This window comes from Myripristis murdjan, chromosome 4 (assembly GCF_902150065.1).
Source record: "Myripristis murdjan chromosome 4, fMyrMur1.1, whole genome shotgun sequence".
NCBI lineage: Eukaryota > Metazoa > Chordata > Actinopteri > Holocentriformes > Holocentridae > Myripristis > Myripristis murdjan.
The window spans coordinates 15894108-15917482 of NC_043983.1; the positions used below are offsets into that span (position 1 = coordinate 15894108).

Consider the following 23375-nt stretch of genomic DNA (forward strand, 5'->3'; position numbering starts at 1 on the left):
GTGGAGGGCTCAGGGCAGGGGCGGCTTTCAAAACGCTCTCATGCATAAACCTGCACCCCGTTCACAGCCAGTCATCTTTAGTTTCCAGCTGTGACTCACTGTCTCTTTGTCTTCTAAGGCTGGGAAATAAGCAGAAAGTGCAAGCACACACTAATTTCTCTTGACCACAACAGTAATCTAATTCTGCATAGTAACATGTTGCATTTTGTGCATTACCTTCATGTCTAATTATTCACAAATATTAATGATCATATATTACAGCTCTAGTAAAAGAACAGATAATAACGGTAACAAAAGTCTCCGTAGGAATGATGGACACTCAGCTCCCCATGAAGACTGTATTTGACTTTCGGTCAGCAGACCTTAAGCACAACTGTTTTGACACTTTTTCAGTCAAAAAGGTCCACTGTCCTTAATGTTGATAAATATAATGCTGAGTGGCGGTCATTCTTTCCTTGTTTTCAAGTATGATTTTCTTGGGCCAAGGACCTCATGTTTTCTGATATGTATCTCTCAACATTGGATCTGAGTAACTGCTAGTTTGCACATATTTATTAACACAGCATGTCTGCACACTTGATATTTGCACAAAAACAGCTACACCATTTTTTGGTTTTGAAATGTATTTATCAGCTTTTTGCACTTTTCTTTCTTTTTTTTTTTTTATTGATCATTGTTGCAGATCTTTGCTTAATATTAACTGTTTGCTCCGCCTGTGAGCAGAACACTTGGCATGCTCAATCAAATGTGGTTTCAAGGCACTGATTTGATTGATTTGATGTGTTTTCTGCTGTTGAAACAGGATGTTAGAGTGGACCATAACATGGGGAGGGATCTTTGTAAATCAACATGATAATCAATTAGGGGGAGAATCAGTTTTATTTGTTGGGATGTGTGGAAGGATGGGATTGTTCCAAAAATTTTGAAAGTTTTATTGGTTGAAATTTTTATTTCCAGTGTGAGGTCGCAATTTAAGATTCAGTTTTCCTAGAAGTAGAAGTCATGGTCACTCTGCTGCCTGTAAGCTTTCATGTCACTAAGAGTGACGAATTACATTATATGTAATGTGCAGTGATTTCCATGTGTGCAACAGATCAGGATTAATACAAAATTAATTTAATATATTTAATTAATTTATGTATTTAATTGAATACATTTTTCTATTTTTCATTTTTCTTTCAACCACAGATTGTGTTGTACATGCAGTGGAGTGACCATGACTTCGACTTTCAGGAAAACTGATTCTTAAATTGCACTGTATTTCACAGCATTCCAGAATAAACCTCTCCACCCTGGCAAAGAGGGTTAAAGTTCCTTTCCTACTGTAATAATTAACTAATACGCAACAGACCAGCTGGTGTGATTTTAGAGGCTGTTCAACTGCATTGAGCACACCACTGCACTGAGGATCAACTAACTGGAGCAGGCAAGAGTAGTTAACTTGTGTTTCATACTAGATTAGAGACACTAGATAATGGTTTAGTGTGTTGTGTCAATGATTGCACAAAGAGTTACACAGTGTTAGTCCTCTTCTGTTATGGGGGATTTGTACAATCCTTGAGTCTTGTGAGTTTCATCAGTGTTTTCCAGATGCCACACAATTTTAATAACTTGGCCCAGCGTGTGGCAGTGGTTGGAACAGGCATCTAAGGCCTGGTCTGCATCAAGGTCTGTCTGGATGAAGGGTTGGAATCTGTTTGTTTTGAAAGAAGTGATGACATTGGTGGTCTGTGGAAGTTTAAGGTGGGTAAGGGCACTCTTTTGAGAAATATCTAAAATATCATTTTCTTGATAGTGCATGATTTGTATTGCCATCAGTCTCTTATGAGGCAGTATGGGCAAAAAGCATTCCACTTTCAAGGCTGTTTGATGATTAATGCTGAGGCTGAACCAGGGGTAATCCGAAGACTGTGTGCCACGGGTACAACTCCCTTTATATAACATGTGCCAAGCCATGTGCCATGGAGGGCCAAGAGCCTGCAGGTTTTCATTCCAACCAAAAATTACATCAGGCCTGCGTTCCAATACCCATACTACCAAACTATTTAGTATGCAAGAAAAAGAATTAGTATGTCCCAATGCATAGTATGTCAGATGCAGTATGCCAAGAGTACCAGGATGTTCTACTACATCCGATCAGATTTTGCAGTATGCATGTCAGCATGCTTCTCTGGCCATTCTGACCCACAATCCTTTGCACAGCGGAAGTTACGTCACACTGACTGAGCTGCATGTACAACCCACGCCCACATATAAACACACCCTGCGTGGAATTGTTTACGTGAACACGTGAATAACTATGAAAATAACACTGACAGAAAAATGCACGTTATTATACTGTAAGGAATAATACTGCATGTAAGTATCATCACGTCAGTTTATTAGAAACAACAACATACATTACAACATAACAACAACAGAGCTCTCCGGCACCTCTGACGGTGTGCACGTGCACGTCTCTGGCGAGCTCGGTGAGAGGTGATTTGCTGCATCTCCGAAGTATGAAATAGCACCAGCATTTTGACAACAAAATTCAAATGTGGCGCAACGGACGGCGGCGGAAGTGAGCAAGATACTCGGAGTTCAGGGATGACGTATGTAGTGTGTCCCAATAGTATGCATACGAATTCATACTGCATACTACACTACATACTTTGTAAGGGCAGCTGCAGTATATTCTAAAAGTAAAAAGTAGAAGTATATAGAAGTATAGAAGATTTGGAACGCAGCCCAGGTGATTTGACTCATCACCTCACCTTAAAGCAGAGAGGAGGGACTAAACAGTTAAAACACCTGGAGGAGTTTTTGGTTGGAATGAAAACCTGCAGCCTCTTGGCTCCTGCTGTAATGATTAACTGACACACCAGCTGGTGTGAATTTAGAGGCTGTTCAACTGCATTGAGCACACCACTGCACTAAGGATCAACTAACTGGAGCAGGTAAGAGTAGCTGACTTGTGTTTCATACTAGATTAGAGACACTAGATATTGGTTTAGGGTGTTGTGTCAATGATTGCACAAAGAGTTACACAGTGTTAGTCCTCTTCTGTTATGGGGGATTTGTACAATCCTTGAGTCTCGTGAGTTTCGTCAGTGTTTTCGAGATGCCACACAATTTTAATAACTTGTTCAAATTGTTTTGTTCCCGGTAATAGTGATTAATAATGGCCCGACGTGTGGCAGTGGTTGGAGCAGGCATCTCAGGCCTGGTCTGCATCAAGGTCTGTCTGGATGAGGGGCTGGAGCCTGTTTGCTTTGAAAGAAGTGATGACATTGGTGGTCTGTGGAAGTTTAAGGTGGGTAAGGTCACTCTTTTGAGAAATATCTAAAATATCATTTTCTTGATAGTGCATGATTTGTATTGTTATCCGTCTCTTATGAGGCAGTATGGGCAAAAAGCATTCCACTTTCAAGGCAGTTTGATGATTAATGCTGAGGCTGAACCAGGGGTAATCCAAAGACTGTGTGCCATGGGTACAACTCCCTTTATATCATATGTGCCAAGCCATGTGCCATGGAGGGCCAAGAAGCTGCAGGTTTTCATTCCAACCAAAAACTACATCAGGCGATTTGACTGATCACCACACCTTACAGCAGAGAGGAGGGACTAAACAGTGAAAACACCTGGAGGGGGAATGAAAAAACTGATATGCACCAGTTTGACACCTCTGCTTTACGTAGTCTGGCAAAAGCAGGTAAAATTATGTCTGACATGAAACCCATTACATATAAGTTATGTGTAATGGGTTTATGCAATGTGAGTTTTATACATAAATGTCAGTAGTAGAAATTTACACACAATTTTCACTTTCATAAATGAAACATGACTTTGAATAGGCTGGTTACATTTTCTCATTTTCTCATTTCTCTCATAGCATAGATAAAGCAATAAGCCATTTCTTGGTCTTAACCTAAATCCCATCTGGATCAATAACAAAGACTGACATATTCTACTGTTTCTGCAAAATTGTTGGCTTTGTTTTTTTGTTTGTTTCGTTTGTTTTTTCCTGATACCTAATTTTCTGCATTGCGGAAGTTATCTTCCTACACTCTTTGATGCCATTTAAAAACCATACATACCATTTAGTCTGAAAAATTATGAATTCTTATGATGGTTCTCTTTTGATGTATATGGTGTACCTGAATCTATCATGTTAATTTGTTATACTTAAGGTACTGTGAATACACTCCATATTCATGTGCGGTTATGTTGTATAAGCATCCAAAATGCTCCTTGTCGCAAGAAAAATACAAGAAAGCTGATAAATAGTAACCACTGTTTACACCAAGCTGGTGTCATCCTGAAATTGTCAACAGTATATTTTTCTTTTTTCTTTTTTGTCCACAGGAGTCACCTGAGCCTGGGTTCTCTGGTATCTACCGCTCTTTGGTCACTAACACTTCCAAGGAGATGATGTGTTTCAGTGACTTTCCCATGCCTGCGGACTATCCAAACTATATGCACCACTCCCAGCTCCTGCGTTACTTTAGGCTCTATGCTGAACACTTTGACCTGAAAAGACACATTAATTTCCAGGTTATTTCTCTCTCCCATTTAGTCACATCATGCCAGAGCTCCCATGATCTTCTTGCATGTTTCAACAGCATGTTGTGTCAGGTCACTCACATTTTGTGTGTATGTATTCATGCTTTTGTGCTTCAGACCACAGTGAGGAGTGTGAGGCAAAGGCCAGATTTCTCTACAACTGGTCAGTGGGATGTAGTGACTGTTAACAGAGATGGAGAGGAAGACCAGCACATCTTTGATGGAGTACTGGTATGTTCAGGCCAGTACACCCATCCTGTATTACCCTTAGGAGACTTCCCAGGTCAGTAAAAACACAAAAAATCACTCAAATACATCTCAGGCATGCTTCTCCAATATGTATTGTTATTCATCTTTTACAGTATTTGAGTATTGAAGTGCATTGATTTTACAGTGTATAGCCACGGTTTATGAGACCAGATTTCCTCTGAGCTTTGGCGCAATCTTTGGTGGTTTTCTCTAGGTCATGAGACATTTACTGGCAGATGCTACCACAGCTGGGAATACAAAGATGCAGATGCCTTCAGAGGAAAGAAAGTGGTTGTGGTTGGTATTGGCAATTCTGGGGGAGACGTTGCTGTTGAGATTAGCAGATCTGCTGAAAAGGTGAGGAAGAAGATGAGCAGAAAACCTTGGCGTTTAACTTTGTTTGGCAGTGACAATACCAAAGAACTGAGCTAGATGATAAAATTACCCTGTTTAAATGGCATGTGTTAACCTATTTATCGGTCTTGACGCGTCGGATGGCTGTTTTTTGTGAATTATGCTGTTATACTGCTAATGTAGTGTGCTAATACAGTTTTTTCAATCGCTTTGCCTCCTCTGTCAACTCAGAAACCATGGTATCAAATCAGTTAATACATAGGCTTAATGAGAGGCGCTCTTCCCAAAATAACACATTTTGTTTGCAAAAGGCTCTTACCATGACAAAACCTTTCAAACATTCAGCAAAAGCACATTATGCACAACTTGCAGTCAGGTGAGTAAATCCAGCCACTCACTCACTTCATACTCAACACCAAAATACAACATACCCTTTTCAGTCTGAGCAGGTTCAACCTTACTTTTTCCTGTGTGTAGTGCAGTCATTTTTTTTTTTTTTTTTTTGCCAATTTACATAGTTACATATTGTAAAGCAAGTAGCAAAAGCCAATATTTCCCTCAAACAACTCAACTTATGCCCAAATGAGTAGATTCCTTCAATCAGCTCTACTGTACTGTAGCACAGTTGACAACAGAATACAAAATACAGCTATCAGTTTTAACCAGGTTCTCCTGTGAGCTACACATTCAAATGTGAACTTACAGTAAAGAATTGCATCCAAACTCAGAAAGACTTAAGTGAAATTTTATTGTATTGATGACAAAAACTGAAATACTATAATTCACATACAGTATTACACAGAAAAACTCAAAGGAGTTGAAAAAAAAAATACAGAATACAATTTATAGGCCCCTTTTTGTAGGTGCATACTGATTGATTGGTGAATGATGATTTGTGGAAAGGGTAGTGATGCAGGTGCACTATTGGTTTCACAGTGATGCATTTCTATCAGCTGTGAGCAGATGTTTTGCTTTTGACTACCATAGTGAAGTCAGTGGAGTCAGGGCCATGTAAATGACACATGTGAGAAGTGTTGTGCAAAAGAGCATGAAAAATGTGTGAATGCAAATGTGTTTTTGCAAAACATATTTGCAAAAGAAAACTTCTCCTGTGGTTTGGAGGTGAAGATGACGACAAAGTGGATCCCAGTTTTGTTATACTGGAAAAAGCGATTGGGAAAAAACTGTAACACAATTGGAGAGCGGTGGTAATTGGGACATTGTGTGGCAACTCTGATGGGAACGAAAGCTGTCTCAACATGTTACTTTAACCTAATGGGAACATTTTAGCAAACATTAAAGTGATCTATAACACCACAACACAATTTCTTTATGGTGTTAACTAAACTCTAGTAGGTGTTGAGTGAGATCGGTTACCTCCATATATAAGTGCATATGTTGAAGCGACATGTTTTAAGGGCTTTATTGATTTGACTTTACGTAATTAGACTGATTTGATAGCCACTTCTCCTGGAAAATGTGCCAAATGTATCCTCACCCAGTCCTCTACTCTGACAGACATTCCTCAGCACACGTGATGGAGCCTGGGTGGTTGGCAGGATGTCAACCAATGGTCTTCCTTTAGACATGACAGCCATCACCAGGCTCACCCATGTCCTAACCCTCCTTCTACCCAAGGCTTTGGTCAACTGGGTGGCACAGAGAGACTTGAACCACAAATATGACCACAGATTGTACGGCTTGATGCCTAGACACAGGTGACTGCTGAAATACTGGCACATTTTGAGCATGTCTGTCCTTCCTGTGTCATTATCCCAAGCCTCTGGGTTTTATTGTCAGCTTGTTTTGGTTCACTGTCAGGCCTATACTCCAGCTTTTCATCTTTATTTCAGTGATTTTTCACAAACATTTATTCTGCTACAGATTGTGTATTTCCTGCTACTACATACATTAGGAAACGCACAGAATAATTTTCAACTCTGTTACTCTAACCTCTTTAAAGGTGCACTATGCAAAATTGAGGGTTGATTGAAGTAAGGATTGTTTAGACTGGGTAAACTGACAAATGATTCAGACTAATTTTTTTACTTACACCTTTCCTCATTTCCTAGGCTTTTAGACAAAAGAGTAGTGATCAATGATGACCTTCCTGGCCAAATCCTTCAGGGCGCGTTAGTAATGAAGTCTAACCTGCAAGGATTCCAGGGCTCTGCACTTGTGTTTGAAGATGGTACAGTGGAGGAGAACATTGATGCTGTGGTCTTCTGTACAGGTTATAAAACAATCTTCTCATTCCTGCCTCCATCTCTGTCTTGGGGGCCTGATGGAGAGATGACCTTATACAAGTAAGTACAGGGTGGACCATGGTGTCAGTCCTGCCTCAGAATGGCTTATGACATTGAATTTGGGATGTTAACCAACAGGACCACACCTCCATCTTATTAGATTGTGTCTAATAATATCAATTAATATGCCACTAATAGTTGGAAAAAGGTACAATTTCAAATCATTACCACTTTCTTAAATTCCAGGAGACTGTTTCCTCCATCTCTAGAATGCCACACATTGGCCATCATGGGTCTGATCCAGGCAAAAGGACCAATCATGCCCATAGTGGAAATGCAGGCACGATGGGCCACTAGGGTCATTGCTGGTAAACACATCTGAGCTTCTCTCTCACTCATGCACATGCAGCTCACTTTCACACATTTGCGCAAAAGACATAATTTGCATGTTGCTATCTTTGTTTCCTCAAGGTTTGTGCCATCTTCCACCTCAGGAGACAATGCTCTCGGTCATTGAGTCTGACAGGAGGAGAAACATGAAGAGGTAGCCATCATCTAGAACCTCATGTCCCATGGATGGAAATCAGGGTTTTTTTTTTTTTGGTTTTTTTTTTTTTGAGGATGCTGAGTTGGATTTGTTTTTACAGCTGAAATGTCAATTCTGTGTTCATGCGATCAAACTTGTAGATGCAACTAATAATAGCAGTAACATGTCTCTTTTGCTTTCTCAGCTATTCCTGTCCAAAACAGGCTGCGCTGCAGGTGACCTATATCTCCTACCTGGACTTCATAGCTGATGAGGTCAGTTCACATCTGCTCTCCTGCAATTCAGCTGTAAATAAAAACAAACAAAACCGTGTCATCATATGGATGTAAAAGCCACAACCATAATATAGTTCTAATCACAGATAGGGGTTCGACCAAGCATCTTCAGACTACTGCTGAGAGATCCTGTGCTGGTACTGAAGGTCTTCCTGGGTCCCTACACCCCGTATCAGTTCCGTCTGACCGGGCCTGGACGGTGGGCTGGAGCTCGTCAGGCCATACTCACTCAGTGGGAGCGGGTGGCCCACCCTTTCAAGACTAGAGTGGTATATGAACCAGAGACCAGGCTGTGTGGCCTCTGCTCCCCCTGGATGCTTACACTAGTAGGAGGAGCTCTCATAATGACTATGCTCTTCAAGTATTTTGAGCTTCTGGACAAGCTCAGTAGGGCACCTGGCAGACACGTACCACAATAATATGATGTGATAAAGGATTAGTTTGTACTGTGGGGCCCAAAACCTTTTGTCAAAATATGTTTTTATCTGAGCATATGAGTGGAAACTGACTGTGTAGATCCTTTTGTAACATTAAAAATCATAGTTGTAGGAATAGAGCAATGAAACGCAAGTCTTACGATTGCATGAATCATCAGTCTGATATAATATAAGAGTTAACCATGTGTTTATGTTTGGGTCAAAATTTACCTATTGAAGAAACACCCCAAAACATCTTATCATTATTAATTTCCAACGTGAAATTTAAGTTTAAGTGAAATTTAAGTTCATCAACAGTGGCAATATGAAACTAAAGATGATTTTACTTTTTTTTTTTCTTCTTCTTCTTCTTTTTCTTCTTATCTTACTAAGCCTATTCACCATTTAGATAAGTATTTGGGTCAAATTTATCCCAGTGGTATAGAGTGATAAAAATGCTTGCAGTGATTGCAAGAACACAATACAGTTCACACAATATTATTTACAAGCTTTTGCTCTATCCTCTCTCCATTTAAAAAAAAAAAAAAAAAAAAAATAGGGTGCTTTAAAAGTGTGAAGGAACTGTGATTGCCACACCAGCAGCCACACACTGAACCCCAGGACCTGGTGGTAACTATTTTCTTCTGTTTAATTTACTTAGGTTTCTTTTTTTAGCCTGGATGCAGACCTATAAAACAGGAAAGAGAAATAACTGGACACACAGATTTTGGTTTCATGTAACAGAGTTTATAAGCAATTTTTGACAGCACAGTTATCTATCTGAAGTGCATACATTTAGTTAATTTTGTCAGTTTTGCGATATTAGTTTTCATTAACATTTTTTCTTTTAATTTTCTTTGTTTATTTTTATTTTCTGCATCAACTTTACTTTTTATTTAATTCAGTTTTCTTTGAGGTTGGATGTTGCTGCTGGACTTGTCTGGCTGGCCAATAAAAGAAATCCCAGCTGCATCAGAGCTCCTTAAAATGCTGCTCATTGCTAATTGGACTGCACCATGTTCCTCCTGTATTGTGGGGAGGGGCAGTACTTCTAGTATGATTTTTGTTACTTTTTCTTACTATTTCCTTCTAACTTTTGTTACTATTTACTGTGTTTTGATGTGGTGTCTTATTTTTCATTAGTTAGTATTAGGTAGCGCTATACTGACATTTTTGTGGTAGTTTTTTAAATGGTTATGTCTTAAGCTGATCTGACCAGCCACAGTTTATGTTTGCCCCATATTTCCATTTGTCAGGTTATTTTGGAATTCAGCCGCCACCAAAACTCAACAAGAGGAAGTTGTTTTTCAGGTCAGTTTGTGTTTTGCAACAAAAACCAGCAGTGTATCATGCAATAAATGAGGCTGTATGTGCACTATACAGACAAAATACTAATTGCTGTGATTGTTATAGATGAGTAACTTGTTTTTTAGTAAGACAAAATATAAATCAGGTGAAATATGTGTTATGAGTGCTGGAAGGTGGTTTAGCTACACTGGATCAGGAACTTCACTGTTGTATGAGCATAACAGGATGCATTCAGGTTCATGATCTGTTTTTAGCCAGGCTGTGACCGAAAACCCCATGTTATTTTAATTCAGATTCAGATTCAGATATACTTTAATGTAATTTAAACATGTAAAAAAAAAAAAAAAAAAAAAAAAAAACATGGAAGAACAAAAAAGTGTCTCCCAGGACCAGTTAATAATGATAGATAGATAGATACTAATAACCTAAAAACCAATAAATATATAAATAAAACATATAATAAATCATTAATGCAATTAATGCTACATACGCAAATGATTGATCCAAATTATAAAGAATTTCACAAAGAATATATATGGATTGGGTCATCCTGGTGGCACAAATGTCTAAGTGCACAGCTTGCTACTGGATATTTATGGTTTTGAATCTTGGCTGGGCCTTTTAACATCCCTCTCTGTTGCTCTGCATTTCTCCTGTGTATAAATAAAGGCTAAAGAACTGTTTAAATACAGTTTAAAAACTGTATGCCCTGATAATCTTGTACTTTCTGTATTCTCTCCTGACAACATTGCATCATCTTTGTATTTATTAAACAAGCAGACGTCAACAGCTGTGGTAAAATTTTACCTGCAGTGAAACTGTAACCTGTCTGTGTCAGGTGCTCTGTGGATATGAAACAAAAACATTCAAAATATATAACAGTTTATACTTAAAATGGCGATAAGCTCTGATGTTGGCGCAGCAGTTTAAAGTTGATGTTGATGTTCATTTATTTAGGGTAGCATTTCTTCATCTTTTCCCTTGTGCTGATACCCTCACATGATCAATCAGTAACCTCTATTGTTTATGTGGTGAGGACTGCCTGATTAGTCAGTAAGTCTGTAGAGTTGCAGAAGAGGGGCAGCTTCAGTCAAGAGGATCTTTAAGACTGCTCTGACTTCACTCTCCAAGCAAAAAAAAACAGGTAAGGATAGTCCACTCTCACAAATGGATCAGGGACTGTAATATCTTGATGCTCACCGAAACTTGGCTATGCATTTTTTCCGGTTTGCTTCACTCTCATTCTGAATTTTTTTTTCTCTGGCTCTGCTCTCTAATATGGATTATTTTATTTTCACTGAAACAAAGTTCAGATATATAACATTTCAATATTGATATTTGATAATTGCACATACTTTTGGCATAATAGTTTGTAGTCATTTGTGTGGCATATTTAAGATACACCAGACATGCTGATGGTTCCAAATGACATCAAAACTACAGAAAAATCACATCATGTCATAGCCATTAATTGCACACTGAACAGCCACATGTCTCAACTAACATGCAACTGGTTTGATGCAAAGAGCGCCAAAGGGATGAGAGAGCCAGAGGGTCTAACAACAGTGAGTGCAGCGCAGTTTACTCCCATTTTGGAAACAGTTTGAATTTTACTATGAAAGGTCTGAGCAGTGAGTGATGGAGTTGCCCTCAGTGGACATTAATTATGGGGCAAAGTGCAACAGCGACCCCTCCAGGTAAGGGTAATCAGAATCAAAACTAGAACCTTCAGAAATATTTTATTGATCCCTGAGGTGAAATTGGGTAAGGGAAAGCAATGACAAAAATTATGTAGAAACACAAAATGCCAAGTACAGAACCTTTAAAATTTCATGACCTTTCAACCGACATTGATGACCCTCAGTTGATCAATCATCAAGTGTCTTTATGATAAAAGCCGCCTGATTAGATTATCAGTTGAAACTGGTTTTAGGGATGAAGGTACCGGGGGGAGGATGGTCTTGACTGCTCTGAATTCACACTCCCTCATCAGAGGAGCTAGGGTGGAGGCAGAGTGAGTGAATGTTTTGTGTGTTGAAGGGTGGTGTGTAGCTTTTAATTGTCATGAAAGCACCAGTCTACAAATATTTGTTGATTATTTGTGATTAACTTAAGCCGCTATGTGGTTGATGTGGCTGTGTATGTGTTAGTGTGAGGGCTTGAGGCACACTGACCACCACCATGCACAAAAATTTAATGGATGCCACATTCTCCAGTTAGATGTCTGATTTTTTGAAGACCACTTATATGCAAAACATGTAGGTGGATTTCCTAAATTAGAATACCTAGCTGAAACATTTATAGTCTTATACACAGGAATATTGATCTCAAAGCAATACATAGCAATACATAGCCGGCATGTGATTCCCAAATGTAATGTCTCCTCTCAATCGAAAGTTATGATTCATTGCTTATTTTATCAAGCAGTGATAACAGCATGTTGTGTTTGCAATCTATTTCCTTAAACGTCATCCTTTCACATTTGAAATAGAATAGCCCTGATGGAATATATCGTACCGCCGCTCCATCTCAGACAGAAACATGGTGTTTCCATTGTTTTTAGAATAACTGCCTCTCCTCCTGCTCTCCTTCATCCGCAGCATGGTTCGCAGAGTGGCAGTGATCGGCGCAGGTCCTTCTGGTCTGACCAGCATCAAGGCCTGCCTGGATGAGGGTCTGGAGCCCACCTGCTTTGAGAGTAGTCATGACATTGGGGGTCTATGGCGATTTAAGGTGAGAGAGATGTCAAGTGGATGCTGCCTTTTTATTCCCAACGACCATTACAGAGGGTAATGAATACACAGCCTGTTCTAAGCTCAGCATCCATGGCAGCTGTGTGTGTGTGGTGGTCTTAAAATATTGTGAGAAGCACAATGGGTGGGCAGTATTTCCCACATCCTTGATGATGCCACATAGTAAAATACTGATGATGGTTACATTAGGAGGTCCACGTTCTAAGACAAATTCAAAGATAGCTCAGTGTGTTTCAGTGATTTACTACTGGATAATTATCAATTTATCTGTGTCACAACTGTAAGAGAATAGGCCTACTTGAAATCCTTGAACTTCATCTGACAGGTCATGGAAATATTGGTCAATAAGTTTTTACTGATGGTGGCGCTAGAGGAGAGGTTATAGGTCATGAATGTTCACAACAAATTGGTAAACTTTGGAATAAATTTCTATACAAGTTATCTTGTTCAGAGACAGGCTTTGCAGCAACTGCGGGGATATTACGGATTCACTGAGAGTCCATAGTATAACTAACAATGTCATTTGTTATATAAGAGCAATATTATGAAAATCCTAATCCTAATCCTAATCCTACCTCTGGAAACAAAAAACGTATATGAATAAAAAACAAGGAAGTTGCCTCTTGTAATCTACTTTCTCTGATGATTAACCTGTCTGCAAGAGTCAGTATAAAAAGCTTATACAGTGTACAGTTAAATGTGTAAGCAAAAGGGCAAAACCCAAAAAGATGATGCTAACATATCAAATTTCACAGCTATCTTCAATAAAACTTCTATTATGCCATTTTTCAAAAAGCCAATTCATAAATTTTATAGGAAGTAGCAGTGATATAGTAGCAAACAAAATGATGCAAAATGACAAATTACATTTCAGTTATTTGTTTTAAAAAGCCCCTAGCCTCCATGATTGGGTGAGATTCACTACAGTGGAACAGCACAATCCAGTATATAATTTTATTGGAAAAAATTTATTGTAGCCAACGTGCAAAGAGCAATATGGTTCTGTAACTTAAAGTGCCCCTCTTTGTCTGGGTCTCATGTTATCTTCCGCAGGAGGAGCCTGAGCCTGGTCGGGCCAACATCTATCACTCCGTGATCATCAACAGCTCCAAAGAGATGATGTCATTCAGTGACTTCCCGCCTCCAGCCGAGCTCCCCAACAACATGCACCACTCCGAGGTGCTGCTCTACCTGCGCCTCTACGCTCATGCCTTCAACCTGCTGCAGCACATACACTTCCAGGTCAGCAGTTCTCATGTTTGTTGTTTCATACAATCATCAATACCTGATTCATATGTAGCATAAAAGAGTAGGAGCTCCATGTTTCTTACACAAGAACATCCCTGGTTTCTATACAGTGGAGACTCAGAAAGAAGCATGTCCCTCAGTGAAACCTCTACTCGGTGTATCAAAGAGAGGAGCTGGTGCAGCAGACAAATACACATGCTGCTAGATAATTACATGGTCACATCACCAACTGTCAGTGGTGGAAAGAGTACTACAAATTACTACTCTAGTAGAAGTACTGCTGATATTTTGCTTAAGTAGAAGTACGGCTGTAAAAATCTACTGAAGTGAAGGTAAAAAAAAAAAAAAGCAGCTCATTTCAAATGTACACGGAGAGAACACGGTTCAAACTAGATTCTTTTAAAGGTGCATTATGCAAAACTGGTTTAAGTGAGGACCTTGTAGACTCAACTGACAAATGTGGAATAAGTACATAAAATGGTGGCTGAGTCTACATGGTTCTCATCTCCAGGCCAACTTACTGATATGATTCTTCTTTTTTCCACACTTATTCCACATTTTTTACATGGTCCTTGTTTCCATCGACCATCTGTGATTTTTCATCGGGCACCTTTTATTGGAAAATTTGGAAATGACAAAAAGTAGAGCCAACAAAGTAGAGGCAGGTTATACAGTCTGTCATTGATCATTTGTTCTCTGTAACGGATGTGATCTAAAATATACAGAAGCACAGTGCTCAAGCAAAAATCTACTTCAATAAAAGTAAAATTACTGCCTATCTAATGTCATATCAACATATTTACAATTTGACCACATATCATCATCTTCATACAAATGTAGTGTACATGTTACATCCATCCATGTGAACCAAATACACTATGCATGCGATGACCCTACTAACAATTCTTCCATAAATAAAAATTTTTAAAATGTGTGTGTGTATCTGTCTGTTGCCACATATTTGGTTTAGACGACCGTGGTCAGTGTGAGGCAGAGGCCAGACTTCCCTGTGACGGGCCAGTGGGAGGTGGATACAGAGGGGAGAGAGGGTCAGAGGAGGACTCATGTCTTCGACGCTGTGATAGTTGGTACTGGACACTTTACCCATCCTCATCTGCCGCTCAGTGACTTCCCAGGTACTGGAAACATAGATAAATGTTAAGCGTTATGGCAGCTAACACATTTGTTTTCTGAAATGCTACTTCACGATAGAGCATGAAGTTGGACATGAAATGTGGTATGTCACGAAACATGGTGTGTGTGTGTGTGTGTGTGTGTGTGTGTGTTTTAATTCCCTGTGTCAGGGATTGAGAGCTTTGAAGGCAGGTATTTCCACAGCTGGGAATATCACAATGCTGACGGTCTGCAGGGGAAACGAGTGGTGGTAATTGGGATCGGGAATTCTGGAGGGGATATTGCTGTGGATATCAGTAGAGTTGCAGAGAAGGTACATGAATTAATTTTATTTGTTAAATCAAAGGACTGCTGCCTTGAAATGATGAGTGCATGGCTCTTTACCCTCTCTCTGCTGATGGGACCTGCAGGTGTACCTCAGCACCAGGAGCGGGGCGTGGGTTGTCAGCCGAGTGGGACAGGGCGGGCTCCCACTTGACCTGGTGGGGTTTTCACGATTGGTTATGATGCTACACAGGCTCCTCCCCTCATGGAGTGCCTGGACGATTAAGAAGACATTGAACCAAGCTTTTGACCATGTGCTATATGGTCTGAAACCAAAACATGGGTAACAATTATTTTGTAGTTAAAATGCCAGTCAGAAACACAGTCATTTAACTTAATGACAAACCTCCATATAGAAGTTGGTTGTATGGTTGGCTTATTAACTTATGATGGATGTGAAATTAATTAAAACAATAATTGTAAGTTGCATTAAGTTGCAAAGAGCTTTATTTCCTTTGCTGTTGAGGAAATTATTGAATTGGTCTGTGATAAGCTATTCCACCCATAATAACTTTAAATACTGACACATGCTTTCAGTGTTTGTCTGTTTTTTTAATTATTTATTTAGTTATTATTTATAAAAATATATATATTTATTTATATTTATTTTATTTATTATAATCATTCAAAATGTCATGTTTCATCAATAAATAGAACAGCATATACTGATACCAGTGCTTTTTCCCTCTAATGTATTTTTATTGCCACTTTATTCCCAATCACCAAGAACATTAAACTTGGCCATTATCAATAAAATATCTACAGTTGTTAAACATTGTTCAACTTCACTTAAATTGCTTTTATATACAGTTTATATTCATGTTTTTGAGCCTCTGTGTCTCCTTAAATCCCGTGGTTCAGTTACATGGTCCTGCTGTCCTGTTATCAGTTTTTTTACACAGATCCCAGTGGTGAATGACGAACTGCCAGGTCGGATCATCTCAGGTCGTGTTCAGGTGAAACCAAACGTGCAGGAGTTCTGTGGCTCCAGTGTGGTCTTTGTTGATGGGAGCACCATAGACAAGGTGTGTAATAGTACTGTAACATCTGAGACACTGGAGCAAAAGCTGACACTAGAATGTGCTGTACATTGAGGAGAATATTATTGATCTGAGGGTACTGTGATTTAAAACGGTGTACTTCTTCATAATAGATGTAGCTTTCCTGTCATATTTGAGTTTTTTGGCTATGTTTGTATCATACAGGTGGATGTAGTGGTGTTTGCCACAGGGTACAACTACAGCTTCCCCTTCCTGCCCCCAGCTCTGCAGGCTAAGAGCGGTTACAGGCTGCGCCTCTACCAGCATGTGTTCCCTCCAACACTGTCCCCGCCCACGCTGGCAGTGGTGGGCTTCATCCACGCCTTTGGTGCCATTAACCCCATGGCAGAGATGCAGGCACGCTGGGCCACCAGGGTATTTAAGGGTAAACTACACTACTGAAACTTTTTGAGTTTAATCAATATATATGACGCAGGCTTTCATACTTTGCTTTGATGGTCAAGATAAAGACCCAAGGCATTTATTAATTCACAGGATCTGATGTCACTATCATTTGTGCAATTTGAGAAACATGTCTATGTTGAAAATAACCTTGAAAATAAGAGTGTGATTTAGGTTATCATGCATGCTCCTCTCATCACAGATATGTAATTGAATTAGGCCTATAGAGAATATTTGACCTATGATTATGACAATTTTATTTATATAACTCTTTAAAAACGAAGTAACAAAGTGCTTTACAAAGACATCATCTAATATTGATGAAGACAACAGAAAATAAAAATGGAACCAAAACAAGAGGCACATAATTGTAAAACACAAAAGAAAATTAAGGTTTCAAAAGCAAGTCTAGAGTTTGCCCACTGGATGAGCAGCATATTCCAAATGGAAAGTCAAGTAAAAGAGATTGCCTAGAGGGCCTTGACCGAGGATCTCAGGTTGTGCTCAGAGCTGTGCTGAATTTTTTTTAAAAATCCCTCTTGCTGTACAGTAAAGTCATCAAATATTAGCGATAATATTAATGTTGTCTAGAGGATGAAACCTGGTAATTTGGGTAATCCCTATTTCTAGCACCACCACCAGGCCAAATTGATAATATTGCACACTATGACCCCTAAATGTTTTTACATTGCCATGACATTTTTGTTACAACGTCCATGTTGGCTAGATGGTGATACTTATCAACTTTGGTGACTCCATCACCTTTCCTCTGGTGCCATCAGAAGGCCAAAATGTTTGTAACAGTAGTAATGGAATTTGTAAGAGTTGAAATTTGGTGACAGCCCTCTTGTTGGCTATAGGATGAACCTTGGCAATTTGGGCAACTACATGACCTTCCTTCTAGCGCCACCAGCAGGCTCTGTGAAGCATCTACATTAACAAATGATGATAATAATAATAATAATAAATAAATAAATAATAATAACAAGCTGGTTTACAGGTTCATTTCAGCCTGTCTTCCTGTCTTACTTTAAGGCACTTGCATGCCTTTATTTTGAAAAGTCAAGCACCATCTTCCATTAGTGTTACACCACAAAGATGGACACTGAGGAACTCTGGCACTTTTCAGCACAACTCTCAATGATGTGTATCTTATGCAGCATCAATGGCTTCATTAACTGGGAATCCTACTGAAGTATAAACACCACAGCTTGAAACTGACCTCTTAATTGTTTGGAAACTGGTTTTAATGACATTTTAGTGATTACCTGTGCTAAAGAGAAATTAAAATCTACCTACATAAAGTTGTGTATGACTGTATGAGTTGTGTTGACTCAAACATTCAATTTGCTTTCCTTTCTGTTATCTGGCTGATGGAATTTGGTGCCAAATCATGTCTATTCTAAATGCCCTAAGATTCCTGTTAGAACTGCAGCCTCTGTAGTTATGCCTCTATGTATTTTGATTTGACTGAATTCTCTCCAGGTTTAGCGACACTTCCTTCAGAAGAAGCCATGCTGCAGGACATCGGGACAGTAACAAAAATCATGCATCAGAGGTAGTCTGTGATAATAATGGTGATTTGTAAACTGTTCAATTTGTCATGATCTTTAACACACTGACATGACTAAAATAATCATCAACTATTCAGTAAAATAGCCAGACATTTCATGAGAAAAACAAGACCCTATGCTTTAATTTAATGCCAAAAACGTAACATGATTAACTTGATCACGTGATTTAAAGTGTCTGGTGTTTCTGTGTACACGCTACACAAAGTTTTTGGAAAAACCACTGACCCTTGGTCAGACACCCCCATCTGACATATTTGCTACAAATCTCAGCAGCTTCCTGTAACACTCATCACATGTTGCTAAATATCTATGATGTTAACCTGCTTTCACTCCAGTTTGCTGCTGCTAGTGGGTGGAATTAGTTGCATACGACTCTGAAAATGGACATTTTAAAATCAGTGAAATGCTGCTATTTGTTTTGCCACTTATTTTAATTGCTTGTTGTTGAAATCCAGGTGTTACCGTTTTCTGCCTCATACTTCAAGTTACTTATTTTCTTACTTTTCTTACTATGATTGCATTTTTTTTTTGTATTATTACATTACTTTGTTTTTTTTTTATTATTACCCATTGCCTGCTTCAAAAAAGGTTGCATAAGTGAATAAGGTGTGTGTTCCCCTCTCCCTCTAGGTTTTCCTGCACTGAACGTAATCCCCTCCAAGTGGACTATATCCCTTATATGGACTTTCTTGCACAGCGGGTGGGGGCTCGTCCTCCCATTCTGAGGCTCTTACTGAAAGACCCCAGGCTCGGACTGCAGGTGTTACTGGGTCCATGCACCCCATACCAGTACCGTCTGACTGGGCCGGGCCAATGGGCTGGAGCCCGTCACGCCATCCTTACTCAGTGGGAGAGAGTGTGTAAGCCTTTCAAGACCAGAGTCGTACCAGAACCAGTGGGCGGGCCCTCATCGAGGCTGAGGTTCACACTGGGTCTCTCAGGTGCTGTGTTGCTGTGCTGGTTCCTCTACAAAAAACACAGCCTCTCCTCTTTCATCTGCTTCCCCCCATGTTTCAGATCTCCTCGGTAACTGCATGATTATGTAAATTATGAGACTATGATAGAGGGAGCAGTTGTGCAACATGTATACTACAGCAGAGCTATTTTAAATCAAAATACTGATGTTTGAACTGATGAACTAATGTTTAACCAACAGGCCTGTCTGTTTCTCTGACAAATAAAGATTTTTAAATCAGTACCTGGAAAGCCTATTTGGTATTTATTAAAAAAAAAAAAAAAAAAAAAAAAAACCTCCAAGTGTTTGCCCAACCCTTTGAAACCTACCCTTTTCTGTCATTTGTTCCTGTCCAGTTCACTATACCATTCTGCATAAACATGATCTACACAATTTATCTTTTTGTTTCTTTGAAAATACATTAGTTGACGTCAGCCTATCTTTATTGCAACCATATACACTCCTGTTAGATGTTTTTTAGAGGGGGAAGCCCATGAATAGTGTACATAAAAAATAAAATAAAAAAGATACAAGATTGCACTCGACCGTTTGACTGCTAAAGTAGCTTAATCCCTCCGAAACACTGATTTATCACATCCAACTTGTAGGACCACAACTATTATGAAGCCAAACAACTGCACTGCAAGTCCAAAAGTCCAATATTTATCTCGTGTGTATACTGTGTGTGTGGCTCAGTTACATGGTCCTGCTGTCCTGTTATCAGTTTTTTGTTATCAGTTTTTTTGCACAGATCCCAGTGGTGAATGATGACCTGCCAGGTCGGATCATCACAGGTCGTGTTCAAGTGAAACCAAACGTGCAGGAGTTCTGTGGCTCCAGTGTGGTCTTTGTTGATGGGAGCACCATAGACAAGGTGTGTAATAGTACTGTAACATCTGAGACACTAGAGCAAAAGCTGACACTAGAATGTGCTGTACAGTGAGGAGAATATTATTGATCTGAATATTATTGATGTGTATACTGTGTGTTCATTAGGTGTGGCTGTGCAGTAAACTGATGCACCATTAATGAAGATGACACAAGTGAAACAACAAAAGGGTTGAGTCAATCTAAAATTAAAAAGTCTTCTAGATACAGTAAACATGCATTTACAGAGGAACCTCAGCCTAGTTTTATTTTCCATCACACTGTGTAATTATTTAACTGGATCTACCCATTTGCTTCAGTCAAGTTAAACAATAACTGTATGGTTAGTTATTGTGATAACTGCATTGTAATACTCAAATGTTGTCTTTTCAATTAATTTAAAGTTGGAACAAACATCTCTCCCCCAGCATGGTTCATAGGATGGAAGTGATTGGTGCAGGGGCCTCTGATCTGCCCCCTCCATTTTTATATCAGCCAGAAGCCTGGGTTCACTGTGCTGCAGCTTTTTATGACCGCAAACTCCAACTTCAGGCAACTGATACTGTGCTTGAGTTTCAGCCTGTAAAAAACAAAGTGACTTCTTGCAGCTTCTTGTTAGGTCCCTGCAGACGTAGCTACAGATTGTTGGGGGACTTCATGGACCAGCAGAGGACACAGGATCCATGGAGAATGCCATGATGATAAATGCAGGCTTTGAACTTACAAAAGCCCTGAATTGTGGAGTCCAACCACCCACAACTCGATCTATCTTTTGCACTGAGCTGAATTTTCATTGGTTGACTACATACAATTGTGATAAGTGTGTTGACATATTGTGTTGATAAGCACCACTGTAATTTACTGTTTTTTAAGATTTTTTTGGACATTTCGGCTTTATTAGACAGTCATAGTGAAGAGAGACAGGAAAGACAGGGCAGAGAGAGGGGATGAGAGGCAGCAAAGGCTCTGGGCTGGATTCGAACACAGGCCACTGCGATTTAGCCACATGGCACGAGCTGTACACGGTGAGCCACCAGGCCTGCTGCAGTTTACTTGACCTTTATATAGTGAATGTTTATTGCCTGTTGTCTCTCCCATTTTATTGGAAGTTCAGAAAAGTTAAGACTGTGGATCCCTAAGGGAGAGGACAGTGTGTTGCAGCAGTGTGCAGCAGTGTGTCCTATTCAGGCGTTTACTGCTGTGTTACAGTAGAAAAGGAGTAAAGAAGCTGCTGGGCTCTTCTCCAACACAGAAACAGTGCTGAACTCAGGCTGTTAAAGAGTCAAAGATAGTTCCACTTGTGCTATAGTGAGTTAGAGTTGCATAATAACTCAATTATTCACAGAGATAACCCAGCAGGACAGTGATCCAATCACAAGAGAGTAGAGCAGATGAACCCTACATGGAAAATAAGCAGGACAACCCAGCAGCTGAGCAACAACACATAAATTAATAGTACAGATAATGTGGAAAATGTTTCATAAATAATATAAGCATGTTACAGTACAATAATACAAGACATAATTGTATTATTTAGAGCAGTGGGCGGAAGTGTTTTGTCTTCTGAGACAATCAATGTGCTTTGATAGTTCTATGTGTTTAGAAACAGGGACCCACTGAGACCCTTTACAAGAGTGCCGAGTGCACATCAAAGAATAAGAACCATGTATGCAAGACGTGATGTCTATGGCAAGCTGTTTTTACATTACAGGATAGGATAGGATGCACTTTATTAATCCCCAAAGGGGAAATTCATTTGCTACCAGGCTAAACATGCACCAACAAGACAGTGACAATGTGACAGGGCACGAGACAACAGACTGCATACAAAACTAAATGATCTGCACCAAGCATAACACTGAGAGAGCACAATAATCATACCAGTTTAAAAAAATAAAATAAAATAAAATAAATTTTAAAAAAATACACGCGCAAACTGCAAAATACAGTATAGAGCAGGCACCAATCTATGCCACTCCTGGCAATTCAAGTCACATTAGCTAAGTTTGACTGTCTGGAATTTACATTACATATGGCTAGGTCATTTTAACTTGTTGTAATTGCATTGTGTCAAGACTTAATTGACATTCAAAATATATTCAGTTTTAATACCAACTGAGATCATACCAACAAAGTCAAATGTGTGACCTGGCTCATACATAATCCTCTGGTCAAGGTCCCCAGTGACAATGAACTCTGGTAGTCATCCATAATTCATAGGACCCTAGTCTTTCTATTTCATTCTTCCTGACTGTCAGAGACTGTAGGTAATAACGGTGTGGCCCATACCAGGTCAGGAGGAATCTGCACGGCAACAACATAGTCCTCAGTAGTAGAGAACAGGGGCCCTCATCCTACAACATCTGAAAACTGGACCTGAGCATGAAAATATTTGAGCAGTACAAGCACAGAGACACACTCCAGGTCCACGTGTTGATCGTCGCACCAATTGGAAAAGAGCTTCCACCTGCTGGCATTGTTTGGGATGCACAAAATAATTGCACAATATAATTATAACTAGTCAAACTGATGTATACCATTTGTATATTTCACATCTCATATTCTTCTTTATTGTACATACTTAGTCTTTATTGTCTTTATTGTATATATTTAGTCTTTATTGTATATACTTATTCTTAATTTTATTTGATGTTTCTTGTGATGCTGCTGTAACGTGGGAATTTCCCAGTTTGGGATCAATAAAGTAAATCTATCTATCTATCTATCTATCTATCTATCTATCTATCTATCTATCTATCTATCTATCTATAATGGTAATTCCATATGGTCAAAATTTGATAATAAATATTAAACGGCTGCCATTTGAAATTACTCTCCGTGGTCTTGCTACTTGTAATGATGGCTCAATCAGTCTCCATATATAGCTAATAATTAGGCCTAGCCTATATTTCGTGCCCCAAAATGACCACGATAGGATCCCCCACTTTGGCCCCTCCCCTGATATGCAAGAAATCCTTCGTTCCCCTTTCTGACTGCCTTTGTTTAGGATGAGAGGCACATTTTGAAGATTTGATTTTTTTCCTGTCTGTATTTTATTACTGTCAGGACTCTTGTTGTGGACAGAGCCATGCCCCAGGCCGTGTGACGTTGCAATGACAAAGGTCGGTTCAGGTTAAC

At 39.3% G+C, this 23375-nt stretch overlaps 2 protein-coding genes across 4 annotated transcripts; both read left to right on the forward strand.

Moving 5' to 3' along the window:
- The first annotated feature begins 1721 nt into the window (after positions 1–1721).
- Positions 1722–10299, forward strand: LOC115358005 (dimethylaniline monooxygenase [N-oxide-forming] 2-like). 3 transcript variants are annotated; one of them, XM_030049776.1, is made up of 11 exons: positions 2817–2939; positions 3155–3295; positions 4348–4536; positions 4663–4828; positions 5009–5151; positions 6667–6866; positions 7221–7454; positions 7641–7762; positions 7866–7938; positions 8126–8195; positions 8303–10299. In XM_030049776.1, the coding sequence occupies exons 2-11, from the start codon at positions 3164–3166 to the stop codon at positions 8633–8635; spliced, it is 1662 nt and encodes a 553-aa protein (XP_029905636.1). In that variant the 5' UTR covers positions 2817–2939; positions 3155–3163; the 3' UTR covers positions 8636–10299. The 3 variants fall into 3 exon arrangements, with proteins under 3 accessions (XP_029905637.1, XP_029905636.1, XP_029905638.1); XM_030049778.1 differs by having other exon boundaries at positions 8291–8425; XM_030049777.1 differs by lacking the exons at positions 2817–2939; positions 3155–3295 and adding an exon at positions 1722–1743.
- A 675-nt stretch (positions 10300–10974) lies between these two features.
- LOC115358006 (dimethylaniline monooxygenase [N-oxide-forming] 5-like) lies at positions 10975–19578 on the forward strand. Its single transcript, XM_030049779.1, has 10 exons — positions 10975–11084; positions 12541–12673; positions 13747–13935; positions 14912–15077; positions 15246–15388; positions 15486–15682; positions 16289–16424; positions 16605–16824; positions 18327–18399; positions 19046–19578. The coding sequence occupies exons 2-10, from the start codon at positions 12542–12544 to the stop codon at positions 19443–19445; spliced, it is 1656 nt and encodes a 551-aa protein (XP_029905639.1). The 5' UTR covers positions 10975–11084; position 12541; the 3' UTR covers positions 19446–19578.
- Positions 19579–23375: the final 3797 nt, after the last annotated feature.